The sequence below is a fragment of the Vombatus ursinus genome, unplaced genomic scaffold (assembly GCF_900497805.2).
Source record: "Vombatus ursinus unplaced genomic scaffold, bare-nosed wombat genome assembly UNPS02014924.1, whole genome shotgun sequence".
Taxonomy (NCBI): Eukaryota; Metazoa; Chordata; class Mammalia; order Diprotodontia; family Vombatidae; genus Vombatus; species Vombatus ursinus.
Genome location: NW_020954702.1, coordinates 5,333,446 through 5,355,293, shown reverse-complemented (window position 1 = coordinate 5,355,293; position 21,848 = coordinate 5,333,446). Strand labels below are relative to the sequence as shown.

The window sequence follows — 21,848 nt, the reverse complement described above, 5'->3', positions numbered from 1 at the left end:
CCATGCTATTCTACCTTAATCCATTTTTCCACTTTCCTCTTCCTCCAGTCTCTGCACAGGTTGTCCCCCATGTCTGAAGCACCTCTCTTCTCACTTCCACCTCTCTGAGTCCTGTCTCCTTCAAACTGTCTGCTCCAGAGCCAGCACTTTAGGCCAGGGGTGGGGAATCTGCAGCCTCGAGGCTACATGTGGTTTGGTGTACGAATTTGAAGGATTCAGTCAAAGTGGCAGCACTTGAGGACCTAGAGGGCCACATGTGGCCGAAGGTTCCCCACCCCAGCTTTAGACCTTTCCTGATCCTCACAGCTACAAGTGCCTCTATCCCTCCACAAAATTATCTTGGATCTGTTTTATAAATATTACATTTATACAGAATACACATATAGTGTCTTTTCCTTTCTCTGCCCCCCATTAGAACCCTTGAGGACAGGGGTTGTTTCATTGTCATCCTTGTATTCCCAGCAGTTAGCACAGCCCTGCTTCTTAGTTGATTTATTGACTACTCTTTGTCTCCCCTCCCCTGCCTTCTTCAAATGAATTGATGAAGCTAAGGAATATAATACACAACAAATCTGAAAGAAATTTTTAAGTAAATTGGGTCACGGTAACTTATTAGTATTCCTGTTAAGGTATAGAGGAGACTATGAACCCCACACCAGTGAAATAGTAGCTCTTTGAAGTTCTGGAATAATCTTCACTTGGATTTTTTAAAAACAGTATGTAATTTTAGTTTAAGAGCCAGAGGAGAGACGATACATGATCTCACTGTATCCTAGGCAACCTGGAACAGCTTTTGTGACTTTGAATACTAGTCAGAGTTCTAAACTGAAATTACAGCAATTACATGACAATCTTCCTTCAAAAGAAAAGAAAGGTGGAAGGAAAAAAAGGCTATTTGAAAGCAGTCCTTTGCGGGGGGACCAAAAAAAAGGGTAAAATGCCAAGAATAATCAAGTAGATGTCATGAAAATTTCAGCCAGAATTGTTGGTTCTACACAAAGAATTTGAAACTTTGCCTGTGCAATTTGCTTGGGAGTTTACATCAACAGCACTTAAATAAATTTGATGGTCAGTGAATTGTAATCTCCTCAGGGCGGCTATACTCTTTTCACCAGTCTGGTGAAAATCCCTGCCTTCTTGTCTTGTATAGTTCTTGTTCAAATCCTTCCATAAATCCTCTGCAAAAGATTTAACCAATGCTCAAATATGATGAAAGGAGAGCAGGAACAAGATGATGTCGGGGAGGCAGCTTGGTGGTGCAGTAGATAGAGCCCTGGCCTTGGACTCAGAAGGACCTGAGTTCAAATCTGGTCTCAGACCAGACACTTGACACTTACTAGCTGTGTGACTGTGGGCAAGTCACTTAACCCCAATTGCCTCCCCCCCCCCCCAAAAAAAAGATGATGATGGAATACTGGAGAGCTTCCTTCCCTCCAAATGAGGTCATGACAGGCTGATATCACCTGCATAGGTTAATTACATGTGTTTTCTCATTTCGACTGGGTCCTTACTACCATAAATAAATCATTTCGTTCTATTATATTTCCTACAGTGACTATTTCAGATCTCCTCTTCTTTCCTCAAGGCCCTGAGGAAGGTCATCAAGAGATGACCTTGCCCTGTACTTTACTGAGAAAATAGATGTCCTTTTTTGTGAGCTCCCTCTTCTCCCCAATTCTGTTTCTCAGAACCCTTTGACATCATCTTCCGTTTTCTCTTCCTTTGCTCCAGGCTCTGATGAAGAGTAGTCCCTTGTTCCAAGGCTAATACTTCAATTTCCAATGTTGATAATAATACCACCTACCTCACAGGATTACTGAGATGATCAAATGAGATAATATTTGTGAAGCACCTCTGCTTGTACCCTTGTCCCTCCTATTTCTCTAGCAAATTTCTCCTACGATCATCCCCCATCCCCTACCTCTAATCTTCATTCTCTTGGTTGGCACTTTCACTGTTGCCTACTGTTCCAAGGTTTCCCTCATCCTGAAAATTTCTTTATTATTAACATTTCCTCAAGCTATTGGATATGTGTCTTCCTTTTCTCTTTTTTTTTTTTTTGTGTGCTAGGCAGTGGGGTTAAGTGACTTGCCCAGGGTCACACAGCTAGTGTCAAGGGTCTGAGGCCAGATTTGAACTCAGGTCCTTCTGCCGCTAGGGCCAGTGCTCTGTCCACTTCGCCACCTAGTTGCTCCCAATGTGTCTTCGCTTTCACAGCCAAACTCCTAGAAAAACTATCTGTGCTCATTTTCTCTACTTACTCTCCTCTCACTTCTGATATCCTTGCAATTTAGCTTCCGACATTCTTACTGATCTAAAACTACTCTTTTCCAATGTTACCAATGATCTCTTAATTGATCATTACAAAACAAGGACTTTCCCAGTCCTTGTCCTTCTTAATGTTTCTCTAACATTTGACCCTAACTACTGTCTTTCCTTGGTTTTTGTGACATTACCTCTCTTGAGTTTCCTTCTGCCTGTCTTGTCTAGCCTCAGTTTCCTTTTCATATCAGGCTCCCTAACTCTGGATGTTTCTCGAAGCTCTATTCTGGGCCTCTTCTTTTCTCTCTACAGTCACTCTTGGTGAAGTTTTCAGCTCTCATCTGTTCAGTTGCTAATTCTATACAAATATGAACTCCCCTGTTTTATATTTAAAGCACTTCACAATCTGGCTTCAACCCATTCCCCTTTATACACTCTACATTCCAGTCAAATTGGACTGTCCTTCTGTTGCGAAGTTCTTTTTTCCCTCCTCATTTCTGCCTCTTAGAATCTCTCTGAAAAGGCATCTCCTTCATGATGCCTTTCCCGATCCACTTCCCCAATTACATTCTATTTCTATATGTGTTGTTTGTATTGTATATGTATTTGTATTTTCTTACATGTGCACATCTTTCCCCCAATAAAACAGAAGTTCCTTAAAGGCAGGGACTGGTTCATTTTTGCCATCCCTAGTCCTTGTCACGGTCCCTGGCACATAGCAGGTGCTTAATAAATGATGCAAAGGGAAGTGAGTTATAATTATCAAACATTGTACAGCAATTGTAAAGAAAAACAACTTTGAAAGTCTTAAGAACTCTAATCAATAGAAGCATCAGCCATGCCTCCAGAGGACTTGTGATGAAACATGTTCCCCTTCTCTTAACAGAGAAGTGAACTCACTTCAGAAGGAGAAATACATTTTTGGAAATGGTCATTGTGTGGATTTGTTTTCCTTGACCGTGCTTATTTTTTAATGAGGATTTTTTTCTTTCAATTTTTTTTAATGGGAGGGGAGGTAAGAAGAATAAATAGTAATACCATAAAAAGAGGGCCATTAAAACAATCTTAATTGTATAGAAAACAATAGAAGATAAGCACAGATGAATAGGGCAGTTGTGAAAGTAATGTGGAATTTAAAGGAGTTTTTTTTTAAAAGCAAATGATATAAAATGAAGATTCTCAGTACAATCCTATTATTTGTGTTTTGTTTTTAATATGAAAATGTTATTTTTGGGAAATTTAAGTTCTGGATAAAGGGAAAAGTGCACAGAAGAGAACAGGAGCAAATTGAAAAGGAAACAGACAAGCAGGAAAGCTTTGAAAGTGGCATATTGAATTTATAGAGCTTTTTTAAAAAGGAAGATTGTATGATAGGTATTTGGGATTCATATGTCTATATTTTAAGAATGATCTTTTTTGTGTTCTGTTGTGTAAAGGGAAATACTCATTTTTTTTCTTTCTTCATGTTTAGTGAAAGAAAAACTTTTAGAGATCTACTGAAATGTGCCAGTAGGCTGAGTTTGAGACTGGCTGACAGGGAAGAGCAAGGATGTTAAAGAGGAGAGGGTTCTGAAAGGAGCCTGCAGTGGGACCCAGCCCACCGCACCAGGGCTTTTGCTTTGCAGAATCTTTTCCCCTAGAGCACTTGCTGCTCACTCAGTCTCTCTGGATTAGAGAAACTTTTCAGAAATTAAATCCAATGGTTTTTCCCCTTTGTAGCAGAGGCATTTGACATCTCCTCACAAAGAATTTGAAAGGGGCTCCCATTTGACAGGAACCGTGTAGAAAGGAAACTGTAGGGAATTAATTTCCTCCAAGCAAAGTAGAACTCTGGGTTAAGTGACTTGCCCAGGGTTACACAGCTGCTAAATGTCAAGTGTCTGAGGCTGAATTTGAACTTGGGTCCTCCTGACTCCAAGGCCAGAGCTCTATCCACTGTGCCACCTAGCTACCCCTAAAGAAAAACTTTTTATTGAAAATATATGGGGCAGCTAGGTGGCGCAGTACATAGAGCTCCAGCCTTGGAGTCAGGAGGACCTGAGTTCAAATGTGACCTCGGACACTTGACACTTAACTTGCTGTGTGACCCTGGGCAAGTCACTTAACCCCGATTGCTTCACAAAAAAAAAAAAAATAGCAGTAAGTAACTTATGGCCTCTTGTTTTTAGACATACTGTTCTTGATTTTATCCTTTGTCCTTAATTATAGTATGAAAGAAATGTAATTTTATACACTATGTTGGACCCAGCTGCTATCTCCTTGGTGTCTGATGAAAGGAAAATTAAATTCTCATTAACAAAACTTCCATGTTAATCTTTAAATATTACATAACCTGTTCATGGGTCACAGAAGGAGTTGTATGTCAATTGTTTTCGCTCCCTTTATTACAGGTGGCCTGTGAAAAGACGGTGTCAGCCATGCACCATGTTCTCCAGAGGACTATTGAAAGTGCTAAAGGTAGTCTCTTCTAGACTAACAATTTTCAGTTCTTTAAAGTTGTTTAATCTTCACTTCATGGAATGGTTCAAGCAGGTCCAAGGCTTCCATTTAGCCTTATCTACAATAATCAGTACAGTATCTACCGTAAGTCCCTATATAAGTACTTCCTCCCAAGAACTCATAATAGCTGTGCCTTCAGTACACTCTCCCTGATGAGGCTATGCAACTGAGACCCAAACACAGGGTCTTCCATCTAACTCTATCTGAGCAAGTGTGCTCCTTCTCTTAGTGGTCTTGCCCACCAAAACCCTTAGTAGAAACTAGGCTGCCCTATGGCCCTCCTGAGGGTCCCCTAGTATAACAGTAACCTGACTATTGGCACTTCTTCCTTTCCAAGTCACAATAACTCAGGCAGGTAGAACAGACTAGCCTCAAAAGAATGTTAGCTCTCACCCTAAGAGGACTATTAGGGAAATATTAAATGATTCCTTAATAGGTATTGCTGCCAATCATATTTATCAATATGTAGAGACATTTGAAAACCAGATTTTATTATGCTTAGAGCACAGACTCAGAGTTCTTGATTAATTCATAAGTATTAGACAAAGTTTTTCCTAAGGCTTGTATAGTTTCAAGTTACCTCAGAGGAAAAAAAAGATACTATTAGGATTTACATTGGCCTTTCCCCCCCCCCCCCCCAAAAAAGGTAAAGATTTACATTTCAAGGATAAACTTGTAAAATTTATAGCAGGCCAAAAAAAAAAAATTATTCAACATAGACATTGAGAACATTTTGAATTGCTTCAGCTGAGTGAAGCTCCCTCATCTAAATTTTTCCCATCATGAGCCACCGTTGACACTCAGGCAATGAGGAAATGACATCAGCAATCTGAGGCCTTAGTCCCCTGAACCAAACAAGGCTGGTGGAATGAATCAGTACCTTTTAAGGTACTGACAAAATCTAGCCTTACCTACATGAGAGCAGGGATTTAAACATGGTTCCCTATCATACTTTTCAAGCTGATACAAGTCTGAAACTGACAAAAACTGAATAGCCCCGGTTAGACCACACCCTCATTCACCATTATTCTAATGATTCATTACCTTGCATTATAAATTTCCCCTCTGACTGTTAAGTTCTAAGGTGGTAAAAGCCTGTCCATCTTTTTGACTTCCCTCAAAGTCACTCCCTAAGAAGTAGTAGAAGTAATGGGACAAAGCCAAGGCTTTCTTACTTATGTCTCTGAAAGGGGGCAGATCTGTTCTGCCCTAATTATGCCAATTGTAGGTTAGCATAGCCTCCAAGAGAAAATTGAGATACCAAAGAAAGAAGGGCCCATGCCAGCTTGGTTATTAAAAGGTTTTATTAAGGTTAATTGGGTTAATTTGGGAGCTTACTCACAAGTGGCCAGTTGTCCTGGGTGGCAGTAGAACAAAGTAAAATGGATTCCCTTGCCAACCCCAGAGCAGGCCAGATGTTATATAGAAATGGAACAGAGAAGGCATAATGCCAGGGATGGCCCAGGGTTGTGTTCAAGTTCTCCCATGGGATAGTTGGAGCTTCTTTTCCTGTTTACTTTTATGCAAGGTAGTTTACATTCTCGATGGAGTCGTACAAGCTCTGGCTCCCACCATATAGGCTCTAGTTCCCAATTTTTATTATTCCTTCCTGTTCTTATTCTCTTCTTACAGTCATAACCATTCTAGGCTTTAACATAATTGGAAAGGAAACCTCTAAGTCAGAGATGTTCATCATTTGTAGCCTTTTCAGTCTCCACTCCAGTTAGCATTGTCTTTTTCCCCTGTGCTGTTACTAGATCAATAAGCTACTTCTCTGTCTTCTTGAACACAGATTCTTAAAGATCAAAAGATCATTCATCTGTGCCTCTTAGGCTGAGTATTCAAGGGCCATTTTTCTTCATTATCCTTACTGGCAACCTAGCTTTTCTAAAACTGTTAATAAGATCCAAGGACACTTAAATTTGCCATTTTCCTATATTCCTCATCAAACTCCTCAAGCATTCATCATACCCATTATCCAGTGTGATAAATGGGAGTTTCCTCTTTATCCCAGTAATATCTTTATCCCAGTAATAAGGCTTCCCATCTGAACCCAATAACACAAGATACCTGGGTTCTGTCTCTGGCCATCCAGTCACCAAAGCTCTCTTTCTTTCACACCACCCACCCTTCCCTACTTTAGCAATTAATTTAACCTTGTAGTTTTTGCAAACAGTCCCTGCCAGCCATACCAAATATCATGGCTGAGGCCAGTCCAGAGATTAAGGCTCTGGATTAGAAGACCCCTGTCTTCTAGGCATCTAGGGATCATAAGATGCAATAAAAACAAATTTGTAAATGAATTCAAGTAATATGTAACTCCCCAGAGTCCTCATGTTCACCACAACAATTGACAACATTTAGTCAAGAAATCATCCCTGTGTAACAGTTAAAATTAAGGTAGACTGAGGCACAAAGTTCTGAGCATGTCCAATTAGTAAAATGCAAATATACCAATAAATAGGGTCTCGGCTTCCTCAGCAAAGCTAAGACCCTGAATGAGGGGGATAACTATCCTTTATAGTTTTGGGAAGTACAGAAAATAGGAAGACTAGCATCATAGATGGAAGAAAATATGATTGGATGGAGATGGGGAATAAGGGCTAGCAATAACCCCTTTCTTCCCTCCTGTGACTAAGAAATGTTCATTATGTGAATCTAGACTTCTAACAAACCAGACATGCTTGAAGGATAGCTTGGTGGTGTAAAAATATTAGACCAGACTCCCTGATGTCCACCTGCCACCTTCAAGGGTAACAGATTTCCTTGACACAAGAGTAGGACAGTAATTAACAAGAGAACTGGATTTCTAAACTTATGTCATTACAGGCCAGCTGAATTTTTGAACTAAGTTCATAGACAAAGAACCATGACTTAGGCAGTTGCAGGACAAAATCAATTAACTGTAAGTAGGATCACTTGGAAAAAAAAGAGAATCCATCTGATTGTTTCACTTGAAATATATTGGAAGTTCTACTGAAACCTCCAGGCCACCATTTCTACATTGACTGGGCTTTTTATGCCTCTAGAGAATGAGAAAGCTAAACCAGTCATTCAAACCCTAATTTCCCCAGGTAATCCGATCCTAAGAATCTCTTCCTAGCCCTTTAGAGGGGAAATTATCATCTGCATAGAACAGTTGCCCCTTTCTCGACCTTAGCCTTTAGTATAAAAGTAACCTGACTATTGGCAGCTTTCACCTTCTCAGTGAGGCAGAGGTTTCCTTCCTTCCTAATGGAAGCAATAAGAAACTATTTTTCTTCACTGCTTCATTTCCTTTCAGTTGACATTCTGATTTATTCTTTCAGCACAAGCTGGAAAAGGGAAGAAGCCTTGTCCAGCCCAACTGGAACTGAGAATGGTCCAAAGCAAAATGGATATAGAAAATCCAGAGATCATAGTGGAAGCCACTGTGTTATAAAGAATGTGAACACGTCACCCAATAACGCACAATGTATTGATGTCTTTGTTTCCCTTCCTGTAAAAAATGTAATGTCTGCCTGAGAGATGTGACTTAAACTTGATATTTTTTCTCTCACAAAATAGTGTCAAGTATCAGCAGATCTTTTGTTGTGAAAATATGTGGTAGCTATGTTTGGATTTTATTTCCTTGTTCAGAGAAGGAGAGGCCTCTCCCCTCAATTTATCCAACTCTGTATACTGCCCTGGACAATATCACAAGGATGTCTCTTTCAGAATCCTTAGCATCCAGATTTGTTCATGGAATTAGTCTGGAGGGTGAGTACTGGGAGATTGGAACTCCTTGGGGAAAGGAAAGTAGCATATGCAATATTATCAGTTAGTCATTTGCAGTGCCAATGGAGTTGACTACCTACTGTTTCTTGACCTGAACAATTTAAGGTCCTTGGATACATTCAATTTTTTAAAAATTCTAGTAATACATTATTTTTTTTTCCTTCCACAACTTATCTTGGTCTTCACAGAAGCCAAAGCATTGGAGTGGCAGTTTTGTACTTCTCTAGTAAATGCCCCTTACCCTTTCCTTTGTTTCTGCCCTAAGAATAAAAGCAAATCTTTCTTCTCTGAAATTTCTGGTAACCTCAGATAATTTTCCAAGACTAAAAGAAAAGAAGCCAGCTAACTGTTAGGCCAGGACCCATTAAGTAACTGCCCACCCACAATTACAGTTCCCTTGCTGATGCCTGATTTGTTGGTTTCTTTGTCAATACATGAAAGCAAATCCTCTTTATTTAAGGAAGAGAGAATTTGTAGTGTTTGAACTTGTTAATCCATGAGCATTTTTATCAGGAACCTGATGATCTAAGAACACTAGGATGGGGGATATAGAGCACTGAAGGGCATAACAAGGAACGCAAAGTATTGAAATATTTCCTTTGTAGTTTTTTTCCCCCTGGAAAACTAGTTTTTCTTAGTTAACTTATATGAACATTTCATAGTATGATGTCAAACACTCTATAATTACAATGTAGCACTACTGCCCGATAGTCACAAGTCTTTGTTCTACTTTCCACATTCCTGTCAAAAGAGTTCAAAACCAGGAGGCCTTAAGGCCAGTTCTCATATCTTCCCTTAGGCAAAGGGTCTCTTCTCAAAGCCAGCAACAGAAGCTTTCTGCAGCTTGTTCCTCCCTCGTACCGACGTCACCGCTGGCTCCAGAAAAGCCATCCACAGATCTCCTTCCTTCTTGGTTCGGGTCATACCTAGGAACTTACTGGAGAGTAGCTCTGCCCTCCCTAATCCTCTCACCTGAGAAGGGTGATTGCTCCCATTGTCTTGCCTAGGTTTAGAAGGTAATATTAGAGTTATAGTGAGTAGGATAACTAGGTGAATTATTTATTCTGAACACCTTCGACCTGTCCTTCCAGCTTAGCTTTCACTACCTACTTGTTGCAAATCACTCCCCTCTCCATTTGTCTGTAGAGTGATCTTTGTAGAATTTATTGGCTGATTCTTATCACTTGACTTCTGGAGAAACCCTCTAGTCTACAATGAAAAGAAGCCGAGCTACTGTCAGCACCGTATTTGGGTATATTTTAATGAGTGGTGTTTTGGGATATGGTTGTTGGTGAAAGGAGAACCAAATGTTTTCTCTTCACATCACCTCCCCTCCCACAAATAAAAATACCATTTAAGTTATGTTAGCAAAGCAGAGCTTAGTAGCTAACTATGGTTATCAAACTATGTTTTTAATCTTTTGTCTTCCAGAAATGAAAATTTATTAACTTTTTTCTTATGGTAAAACAAAGAGTAATTTTTGCTCTCTGTTAAGCTAGCTATACCATTTCACTTTATAATTTTATGTTCATTAAAAAAAATCTATTTATTCTTTAACAGTTGAATCTACTGATGAATGTCATAGTTAGACATAAACAATTGTAGATCATTTCTTTGTGGTTTAACTCCTCTTGGTCAATGAAGTCACTAATATCACTTCCTGCATCATGTTGACAGTTCAGTTTTTTTACATCAAGTCCACACATATATAGATAATAAATAGTGCTTCTTGAGACTTAGAATGTTTTGTCAAATCAGAGGTAAAGAGCAAGGTCTCTTAGAAGAGACCTAGTTGATGTTACTTCAAAGTGAAAAGATTGCAACATTCTGACATAGGACCTCCCCTCCCCCCAGAGAAATTAGAACAGAAGGAGCAGTGTCTAAAATCAGTGTGAACTTTGGGGCTTTACAAAGTCTTAGTATATAAACTATTACCAAATTTGAATCAAAGCAAGATAGCAATATGTCAGAAAATCCAAGGCATTGTTTTTAACCTTAGAGGCTGTATGCACTTTGGGGCAGGAGAAAGAAGGATGTAGAAATACAAAACTGAAAATGCAATGAATGTATTAAAATTTGAAGGGGTGGGAATATATCCTTGATCTGTGATTTGAAATTATGGTATATACTGCTTTGACTTTAAAAAAAATGCACATTTTGGTTTGACAAACACTAATTTTAAAATTGTTTTAAATATCATTTAAATGGTAAAATTCAGTATTGTATTAGGTTTTGCTTATTTAGTATCTTGTCTCAGAACAACCAGAAATGTTTTACTACTAAGGGCCTCCTGTAAATTCTTCTGGATTTGTGAAATAATCTGAAATGCTATCACTTTATGATTCATTTGTCCTTGGAAGCATGACCTTAAACAGTTTTCAGGGGCAAGGACTTTGTGCCAAAAGTAGTCCCAATGCCATACACATATATGTATGTACATATACATATATGGTTTTTTAATTCTATATATACATACATATATACTTTAAAAGTACAGTTTGATAGCAGAGATCTGTGTGTTAACATGAGATCATTACACAGAAATCATTTTAGTTCCATAAGAAAACAAGTTTGTATTGTTGTATCTTCATCGCTTCATTTATTATCCTACTTATTTTAAATGAAATTTATTTTTCATCATGAATACAATAAAAATCAAAAGTGATTTTTATATGATTTATGTGTGGAACACATCCCCAATCAACCTTTGATATGAGGAAAGGTGGCAGTTGTAGTTTCAAATTCAAAGATCTTTCAGTGGAAATATAAATATCTCTGGTATAACTTAATAGTAATATGAGAAAGTCTCAGATTTGTACTTGCAAAGAGATCTAATAAGTGATCAGAAGCTGTGGGAGATTTGTTGGAACAGAATTACTTGTTAACATTAGAGCATCTGAATTGTTTCTCAGTGCATTGTAAACTTTAAAGTGTTATTTAAAGGTCAGCTATTATTGATTACATTTTTCAGTCCTTTCTCTGTTAAGATGTTACTAAAGTATGGCTTTACAGAAGGTTGTAAAACTATGGTCCATTTTTATTAGCTTGTTTTAATTCATTATCTGGTACTACTCTGGTGATTGTAATAGTCTACTTTAATTTGCAATTTATGTCACTAGATTTTTATAAAATGATTGTTTATTATACTACTCATAACAGAATTATTAGAGCCTATTTTTAAATACATTGTTGGCAATTTCAGCAGACTAAACCAGTATTGCTTTAATTACACTGATACATGAGTCAGTTTTAATTAAGGTTCTCTTAGTGTTGGGTAAAATAGGCAAAGGGAAAGCCTACATTGTGACTCCTGAAGTGCCCTGATGTAAAATAATAATAATTATTAATAGCACATGATTATAATAAATATATATATTTATTTGTGTGTTTAGGTTTGTTTTATGAGATTTATTATTTAAAGAAAAATTTCACCTAGAATGAAGTCATTTGATGCTCTTGACTAAAGAAGTTGATTGCAAGTTTCTGGGCTGCTGATCAGGAAGTTTTTTGGTTTTTTTTTTTTTTTGGTTTGTTTTGTTTTGTTTTTGTTGTTTTTGGTTTTTTACTTTTATTTTTTATTTTTAGGCAATTGGGGTTAAGTGACTTGCTCAGGGTCACACAGCTAGTGTAAAGTATTTGGTTTGAGGTCACATTTGAACTCAGGTCCTCCTGACTTCAGGGTCAGTGCTCTATCCACTGCACCACCTAGCTGCCCCCATTTTTTTACTTTTAATAGAATAGGACCTCAGCCTGTATTTTGATTTTTTTTTAACCTCAGAAAACTTAAATTGAATGTTAGGTCAAATACAAAGAATGTAAGACGAGAGTTTTATCCATTTGGAATTGTGCAAGCCACCCTAACTGAAGTAGCACACATGTTTTGTTCACATTTTGTCCAGCAATCAGAGCAGTCATTATGTAGTGAGTATTCTGTTAGAGTCTGGCTGTCTATATCTCCCCCTGAGGAAAGAGATTTGGGGTTTTTCTCCTCTAATGCCATCAACTTAAGTCCCTTTTGGCTGTTTTCTCCCCACTGTCAGTTGCCAGTGAGTGTTGTCCCAATTCCATTTAACCACTTAACATCAGTTAGCTTTTACAAAGGGATATTTACTTTAAGGGCAGCTCAGTCTATGATACAGTGCAGGGCCTGGAGTCAGGAGGACCTGAGTTCAAATCTAGCTTCAAACACTTACTTAACTGTTTTACCCTGGGCAAGTCACTTAACCCTGTTTGCCTCAGTTTCCTCATCTGTAAAATGAGCTGGAGAAGGAAATGGCAAACCACTCCAATATCTCTGCCAAGAAAACCCCAAATGGGGTCACAAAGAGTCAAACAACTAAACCACGACAACAAATTTACTTCAAACATTTAGCAATAACAAAAATACAAACATTTCTTCCAACATCCTGGGGGGTATACTCTCCCCTATCCCATCCCAATCTCTGGAGAGAGTGGGCTCACTCTTAGCTCATTTCCTACATGGCATTATTCCTCTCAAGTTCACATTAAAAGGCAGCATCACTGTGTGATGAGTCCTTGGCTCAGCTGCTGTTGGTTTGGATCCCAAAGGTCATTTCTGAAGATTTCTCCTTATTCTTTCTGACATTGATGCTGAGCTGTATGCAAAATGCAGATACTAGTATGGCTGAACACATTCCACAAAAATCCCAGGAAATATCTGTAAAGAATCTGAGAAATATCAACAATAAAGACAACTAAAAAGAAATGGAATCGAAATCTTATAGTTTAGAACTGTGCAGTAATATGTCCAGAAGTGGCAAAGATGGATGGTTTTCACTTGGTAAGCCAGAGCCAACTCAAGTAAACGTGGAAAGCAGAAATGGCAGGGAGATGGGTTGTGCTGAGGAATCCAACATAAATTCTAGTAAACCAGATTAAAACCAGCAGAGGTGGGGAGAAGAGCCTTGCCAAGGAAGGTATTGTGAGTGTAGGCAAACAGGTTATGAAGTGAGGAGAGAAGCTGTTCCAGGAAAACAGACTGGAAGCCAACCAAGAATCAGAATCCCAAGCCAAGGTGAACTCCAGTATTCAGGTACCTGAAGTCAGATCTTGACCCTTGCCTGTCAGGACAGAAGCGGAGACAGAATCAACCACAATAGATGGTTACCAAGGAGACTGGGTGCAGCCTAAGAGAAGATTGTCCTGAGCACAAAGTTCCTAATCAAGAACTGAGACTAAAAATGTGAAGTAAAGAGAAGAAAAAAATAAATAAATAAACATAATGAAGAAACACTGTGAGGGACAGCTAGGTGGCGCAGTAGATAGAGCACCAACCCCAGAGTCAGGAGGACCTGAGTTCAAATCCAGCCTCAGACACTTGATACTCAGTAGCTGTGTGACCCTGGGCAAGTCACTTAACCCTGATTGCCTGGGGAGGGGGGAGAACACTGTGGGTTGAGAAGCCCAAGAAAATAGAGTAATTCCAAAATAACCAGAAGCAGCCTCAGAGGGAGGGGTGGAGATCTTGGCAACAAGTTTCCCTGATAAAGATTACATCTCATGAGAGCTGAGCCAATTTATAAATCCCCAACTGATAAATGGTCAAAGGATGTAAATAGGAGTTTTCTGAAGAAAAAAATCAAAGTAATCAATAGTCATGAAAAAATTTTTCTAAATCACTAGTAATTAAAGAAATTCAAATTAAAACAAACTGAAGTACTACCTCACACCCATCAGATTGGCAAAGATGACAAAAGGAAAATGATAAATTATGGAGGGGATGTGGGAAAATAGGTACATTAATATACTATTTGTGGAACTGTGAGCTACTCCAACCATTCTGGAGAGGGATTTGGAACCATGTCCAAAAAATTTAGCCTAGTTATATTTTTAGCATATTTGTATCATCTTTTTGTGGTGGCAAAGAATTGGAAACTGAGGGGATGGCCATCATGGGGAATGGCTAAACAAGTAACTCTCTAGCACTTCCAGTATTATAGGGGAGGGGGTGGAGTCAACCCAGTGCAGGGCCCAGCATAGGAGGCCAAGGCCTACCAAAGGTCTAGGCACAAGGGAGGGCATCTCCTGTGTTCACTCAGGTTTCTGCCCAGTTTGCCAACAAGTTTGCGCAGAAGCACGGAAGCTATGTTGTGCTCTATAGAATCAATATTCTACCCTTTCTATGCGATGGCTAAGTAGTCTACAAGTGTCTCATTTTGTTCTGAACCTGAACCACTACACCTATCTGAATCAGACCTGGTCAACACCTAGTCAACACTCCTCCATAATGTTATATACCTCTATTAGAATGTAATCTCCTTAACTTTTTAATTTATATTCCCAATAGTAGGTGTCTAATAAATACTTTAAATTGATTTGCAGCTAGAATAATCATTTTTAATTTCATCTTACTAAAATCCTATACTTACATATTTTAAAAAATCCAACCTAGAAAATAGTTCCCGTGAAGCATTTCTAGGGGTTCTAGTAAACTGCAAGGTCAGTGTGTATCAGCAAGGATAGGGCAGCTAAAAAAAAAACTCAACAAGGAACGACTTATATCAAGAAGCATAAAATGAATTTCTGGTGCCAAGATGGCAGAGTGGGGAAGGAACTCCCTGGAGCCCTCCCAAAATTGCCCTCCAAACAATCTTGAAAAATGCCTCAAAACCAATTTAGGATTGGAGAAGCATCTTACCAAGAGAGGTCTGTCTCATGCAGTAACATTGCACAAAGGCTCTGATCCTCAGGGCAATCCCCTAGTGAGCCTCTCGCCCCGCAGTAGCCCCACATGCAAGCCAGGAGTTCCAGACCAGCAGCAGAACAAGGCCCCACCATCAAGATCCAACCCCCATTGCTGACTGACAGCAAGACCCTGCTCCTGAAGCCAGCCAGCAGCAGGATCCCACCCCTGGGGAGGCCAGTACAAGCCAATAGGGAAGCCCTCACCAGTGTAAGCCACTGGGCAGTTAGGCTCTGAGGCCCAGTGAAAGCCAGTAGCAAGGCCACAAGCCCAGAAACAAGAAGCTTAGAACAGTGTGGCAGCAGCCTAACTCTTACATAAAAGCACAGTCACAAAATAGGCAGAGAACATGAGCAAAAAAACTCCAAAAAACAAACAAAAAAATAAAGTTGACTATAGAGAGTTACTATGACTTGGCTCTTCTCAGCAATGCAAGGATCTAAGAACTCAAAAAGACTCATGATGACGAAAGCTACCCGTATCCAGAGAAAGAACTATGGAATCTGAATGCAGATGGAAGCATACTATTTGCTCTCCTTTTCTTTTGTTATTTTGTTTTGATTCTTCTTTCTTGTGGTTCCTCCCATAATTTCTAATTCTTCTTTATATCATGAATAATGTGAAAATATGCTTAATATATATGTATAAGTAGAGCCTATATCAGATTGCATGCCATCTTGGAGAGGGGGCAGGAGAGGAAGGGGGAGAAAATTTGAAACTCAAAATCTTATGGAAGTTAATGTTGTAAACTAAAAATAAATTGTTTAATTAAAAAAAGTTACTGTGGTGACAGGGAGGATCAAGACACAAACTTAGACCACAACAGTGTCAAAATGGCTACCTGCAAAGCCTCAAAGAAAAATGTAAATTTGTCTCTGGTTCAAAAAGAACTCCTAGAAAAGCTTAAAAAGCAAATAAGAAAAGTAGAAGAAAAATTGCTCATAGGGAGCCTGAGCCAATATAATAAAAATGACAATTCTACCTAAATTAATCTTATTCAGTGCCATACCAATAAATCTACCATAGAGTTAGAAAAAATTATAAAATTCATCTGGAAGAACTTAAGAATATCAAAGGACTCAGTGAAAAAATGTGAAGGAAGTTGGCCAGATCTCAAATTGTATTGCAAAGTGGTAATTATTAAAACAATCTGGGGAGACTGGAAGCAAGAGGAAAAGAGACGAGCTTTGGAGACAAAGGTTTCAGAGATAGAGTTGAGCAAGCTACTCTACGATAATTCCGAGTACATTGAGACGGCATCTGGAAACAAAGTTAGTCACCAGTCAGTTCTGTGTGGAAGCCAAAACTGTCCTAAATGGAAAGACAATCATAATGAATGACTGTATTATTCAAGGGGATCTGGCAAATGTAAGAATTGGGCACCACTGTGTTGTGAAAAGCCATAGCATCATAAAGCCACCATATAAGAAATTCAGCAAAGGAGTTATATTCTTTCCTCTACACATTGGTGATCATGTCTTTATTAAAGAGGATTGTGTGGTCAGTGAAGCCCAAATTGGTTCCTATGTCCACACAGGGAAAAACTGTGTAATTGGCTGACGCTATGTGTTGAAAGACTGTTGCAAAATTCTAGACAATACAGTATTACTTCCTGAAACTGTAGTCCCACCATTCACTATCTTCTCAGGCTGTCCAGGACTGTCCAGGACTCTTCTCTGGGGAGCTCCCAGAGTGTGCCCCGGAACTGATGATTGATGTCACCAAGAGCTACTACCAGAAGTTCTTGTCACTGACACAGGTCTAGTACCCATGTCCCATGCCTCCAATGACTAAAGCTCTAGGAAGTTCTTTGGAACCAGGGAGCTTTAAGGGCCCCCAAGACCAGGATCTTGTGCAATCTGCTCCTCCGACTTCTGGCTTGTAAAAAAAAAATTTCTCAGTCTTTCCAGATCTCATTTTCTCCAGATGGTAAAAGCAAAACCACTGGAAGGAATTGTCTGGAGTGTTATATTTAATTGAGAGCTACTTATAGTCATTTTATTCCAAGTTGTTTTTGAACTACAGAATTATTTTGTTTGCTTCTGTAACTCCTCCATCCCATGGATGAGTAGGTCCTGCTGAATCACACCAGAAAAAATTTCTCTTTGAAAGACTTTCCAAGGAAAAAAGTTACCTTGCTGTTACATTGTATACAACCACAAAGGCAGCATACCACCCACATGGACACATGTATAATGGATGGCTTTCTTGTTACTGAATAAATACAGTCAGCTGCTGCATTTGCTCATAGGTCCTGAAAAATCTATAGGTATTTATGAATTTTCACAGTTCAAAAACTGAATTGTTTGTGATTATTTTGAAGCTATGGCTCCATTGTGAAATGATGGCTCCTTTTCTCCCAAACTACATGGAGCTATATTCAGATGTGACAAATACATGGATAGTTATATGGTGATTAGAGGCTCCCTGACGGCTTGATGTGAGGTAGGATAAAAGCTTAGGCCTTAAAGCTCTTTTCTAGTCATGGTGTGGGTGGCCTCAACAACCTGGATTCTGAATCCTTAACACACCGGACCCTGAATCCTGTGCCCTACCCAAAGTTCTGTGGAGTGGAGCTGAGCTAGGCCAATGGTAATTCTTTGTTGCACAAAATAGCCCTATTCTATTTGGGTAGGAGCCCATGTCCTGTTTCATTAATGGTTAACATTTGTAAATTATGTTATTTGACTTGAGAGGGGTAACATGCAATTGATACTTCTCACCCCAGATGGTCCAGAGAGCTGGGCTAGCACCCGTATTTGATCCAAACTGTAAAATACAGACAAGTATTTCTGCATTTGGGCTTTCTCCCTGAAATTTGCACCACGTTGGATATAACCATTTGCAAAAGACTAAATGTCATTATCGTTGGAGTTTGTTCATAGCACCTAACATCATTCACAATCCCTCAGTTCTGCCCTGACCTCTGGGTCTAACAGGGTATCACTGGAACTAAGGCTAGGGAAGATGGTTTGGTCTCTTGCCTTAAGAAAACAATACTAAGGTGGCATGTCCCCAGGGAGTTAGTAACTTTGAAATTAGTAGCAAAAAGGGCCTGTGTAATATATCAGGTAGGGCCCAGATACTTATCAAAAAGTTGTGAATTATACAATAACTGTATTGTGTAGTAATAACCATTCAATATAAAGCTGCTAGCTAGTTTGCACTTTTATGTACTTAAAAGCCTTTTAAATGGGAGAAAAAAAGCCAGTCTGGTTCTGGCTAAGAAAAAAGTGGCAGGGATCAGTGGAATAGATTAGGTACACAATACATCGTAGTAAACAATTATAGTAATCTAGTGTTTGATAAACCCAAAGATCCAAGCTTTTGAGACAAAAACTCATTATTCGATAAAAACTTCTGGGAAAACTGGAAAGCATCATGGTGGAAACTAGGTATAGAAAAACATATTACAATATGTATACCAAGATAAGGTCAAAATGGGTACATATAAAATAGATTTACACATAAAAGGTGATACCATAAGCAAATTAGAAGAGCATGGAATAGTTTACCTGTCAAATCTATGGATAAGGGAAGAATTTAGGACTAAATGAGATATGGAAAGCATTATAAAATATAAAATGGATCATTTTGATTATTATAAAAGTTTTTGCACAAAACCAATTCAACCAAAATTAGAAGGAAAGCAGAAAACTGAGAAAAAAAATTTTACAGCAAGTATCGCTGATAAAAGACTTATTTCTGGAGAAAAATTATATGTAGAGAATTGAGTCAAATAGGAATACAAGTCATTCCCCAATTGATAGTCAAAGGATATGAATAGGCAGTTTTCAGACAAAAATCAGTTACCTATAGTTTTATGAAAAAATGCTCTGAATCACTATTGATTAGAGAAATACAAAATTAAAACAACTCACTTCATACCTATGAGATTGGCTAATATGACAAAAAAGGAAAATGATAAATATTGGAGGGGATGTGGGAAAACTGGGACACTAATGCATTGTTGGTGGAGTAGTGAACTGACCCAGTCATTTTGGAGAGCAATTTAGAACTGCTCAAAGGGCTATACAACCCTTTGATCCCGCAATAGTTTTGTATCCCAAAGAGATTTTTAAAGGGGGGGATGGGGAAGGGAAGGATCTATTTGTACAAAAATATTTATGGCTGCTCTTTTTGTGGTAGCTAAGAATTGGAAATTAAGAGAATGCCCATCAACTGGAGAATGGCTGAAAAAAGTTGTGATATATGATTGTAATGGAATATTATTGTGCTATAAGAAATGAAAAGCAGGATGATTTCAGAAAAAACCTATAAAGATTTACATGAACTGATAGCAAGTGAAGTGAGCAGAACCAGGAGAACATCATACCCAATAACAAAACTATTGCATGATGAACTGTGAATGACTTAGCTATTCTCAGCAATACAATGCTCCAAGACAATCCTAAAGGACTTACAATGAAAAATACTATCTGCCTCCAGAGGGAGAATTTATGTTTGAAGACAGACTGAAGGATACTACAGTTATCCCTCCCACTTTGCTACTTTCCCCAACACAGTTTTGATATATCACAGGTTGGCATAAAATATTAAATGGGAATTTTGGGGGGAGTTTTGCAGAAGCTGCAGATGACACACAAAGGTCAGCAGATAACACAGAGCCGAGGACCAAATACTTAACCCAAATTTTACAATAAGGTTTTGTAAACACCCCATAAAAGAAAAAGAAAAAAGTTCAGACTTCTTTTCTGGTACAAAGGGAGGACCAAAAAATTTTACCCATTTTTCCAGATCGTGAAGGCACCGGCCCCCCTATCCCCACAAAGTGGAAGGGATAACTATATTTCTCTCTTTATTCCATTTTGTTGTAGTCTTCTTGCACAAAATGATTAATATGGAAATATTTTACACAATTGCCCATGTATAACCTGTATGAGATTACTTACCTCTCAGGGAGAGGGGAAAAGAGGGAGGGATAGAATTTGGAACTCAAAACTTTAATTAAAAATTGTTTTTACATGTAATTGGGGGAAAATAAAATATCATTTTTTCAAACCACAAAGTGTCCAGCAAAGAAAAATGTTAATACCATGGCCGGGGCTTGACAAGTACAAAGTGCAGCAGATTGTGTTCAGCTCTGTGCACATTTTAGAGATAGCATTGACAAAGTGGTGCATTTCATCCATGATGTGAATTAAGAATCAGTTGCAGCCAGCCACCAAGATCCAGATAAGTATTTTATTCTTTTGACTACATATCAAGTAATAAATAATAACTTACAAGTAATAATGGCTACATTTATGTATTACTTTCAAGTGGTTTGCAAAACATTTATATATTCTCTACTGTACATAATATAATTGTTATTATGTGTATGTGTTTGTGTGTGTACTTATTTCACTCTCATAACTATGCAGTAGGGTTGAGTTAATAATACTACAAGCATTATTATCTTAATTAACAAAGGACACTGAAACTCAGAGTTTTAAGGGACTTGGCCATGGGACACAAAACATGTGTTAAAAAAGACATGGCTCATCCCCCAAAAAAAGAAACAAACCCCACTTCTCTAACAGAAACTACTAGGGAAACTGGATAATATGGCAGAAAAACGCCAGACACCAACATTTATTTCATACTGTATATGAAGATAAGCTTTAGACATAATGACATTATAAATAATTCAGAAGAGAAAGAAAATTAACTTTAAGACCTCAGATAAAGGAAGAGTTCATGACCAAACAAGTTAGGATCAGATTATAAAGTATACAATTTTACTTATATAAAAAATACCAATCCAGCTAAAGTTAGAAGGGAACCATTAACTGAGGAAAGGTCTTTGCAGCCAAGTTGCTCTGATAAGAGTCTCATTTTCAAGATACATAAGGAACCGAACAAATTTATAAGAAGAAAATCCATTCTCCAGTTCATAAACAGTCAAAAGATATGGACAGGTGGTTTTCAAAGTACTAAATTATCAACAGCCATATAAAAACAGCTCCAAATCACTAATACAGAAATGCAAATTAAAACTCCAATGTTTTACTTCACATCTATCATATTGGCAGAGATGACAAAAATGGAAAATGACAAATACGGAAAAAGTTGTAAGCTAGCTGGTATGAACTGTTGGTGGAGCTGTGAACCAGCCATTCTGGAAACAATCTGGCCCTAAATGTTATTACTAAACTACCCTTGGAACCAGCAAAAGAGAGCTCATATACACAAAAATATGTCTTAAGTTTTTTTTATACTAGAAAAGAAAACCTAGGAGATGTCCATCAATTGGGGAATGGCTGAACAAATTATATTAATGTATTAATATGCTATATGGTTAAATGATGAAAGGGACAATTTTCAAAAATTATGACAGAGGGAAGTGAGAACTAAAACAACACTATAAATCATACAACGCTAAAACAATACACTACACACTGTAAAGACAAGTAATTTGAAAAACTTAGACCAGCCATGATTCCAGAGATAATGATGAAGCAAGATACCCACCTCCTAACAGAAGTGATGGACTCAACAGAAGTGAAGAGACAGACATATGATTGGACATAGCCAAATGCAAGAATTTCTAACAAGTTTTTTTGTTTTCATTTTCCTTTTTTCAATGGAAGGGGGAAAATACTTTTGTTATTAAATTTAAAAAAAG

General features: G+C 38.2%; 1 protein-coding gene and 1 pseudogene across 1 annotated transcript in view; both read left to right on the top strand.

Moving 5' to 3' along the window:
- The window catches only part of PDXK (pyridoxal kinase), a 78,520-nt gene extending 66,624 nt beyond the window's left edge, over window positions 1-11,896 (top strand). Inside the window, exons 10-11 of the mRNA XM_027843662.1 lie at window positions 4,653-4,719; window positions 8,070-11,896. Of these exons, the coding sequence (XP_027699463.1) occupies window positions 4,653-4,719; window positions 8,070-8,182 (180 nt within the window). The 3' untranslated portion in view covers window positions 8,183-11,896. The remainder of the gene's footprint in view (window positions 1-4,652; window positions 4,720-8,069) is intronic.
- Window positions 11,897-15,268: 3,372 nt separating this feature from the next.
- On the top strand, window positions 15,269-16,985 carry LOC114029276 (annotated as a pseudogene).
- The last annotated feature ends 4,863 nt before the right edge of the window (window positions 16,986-21,848 follow it).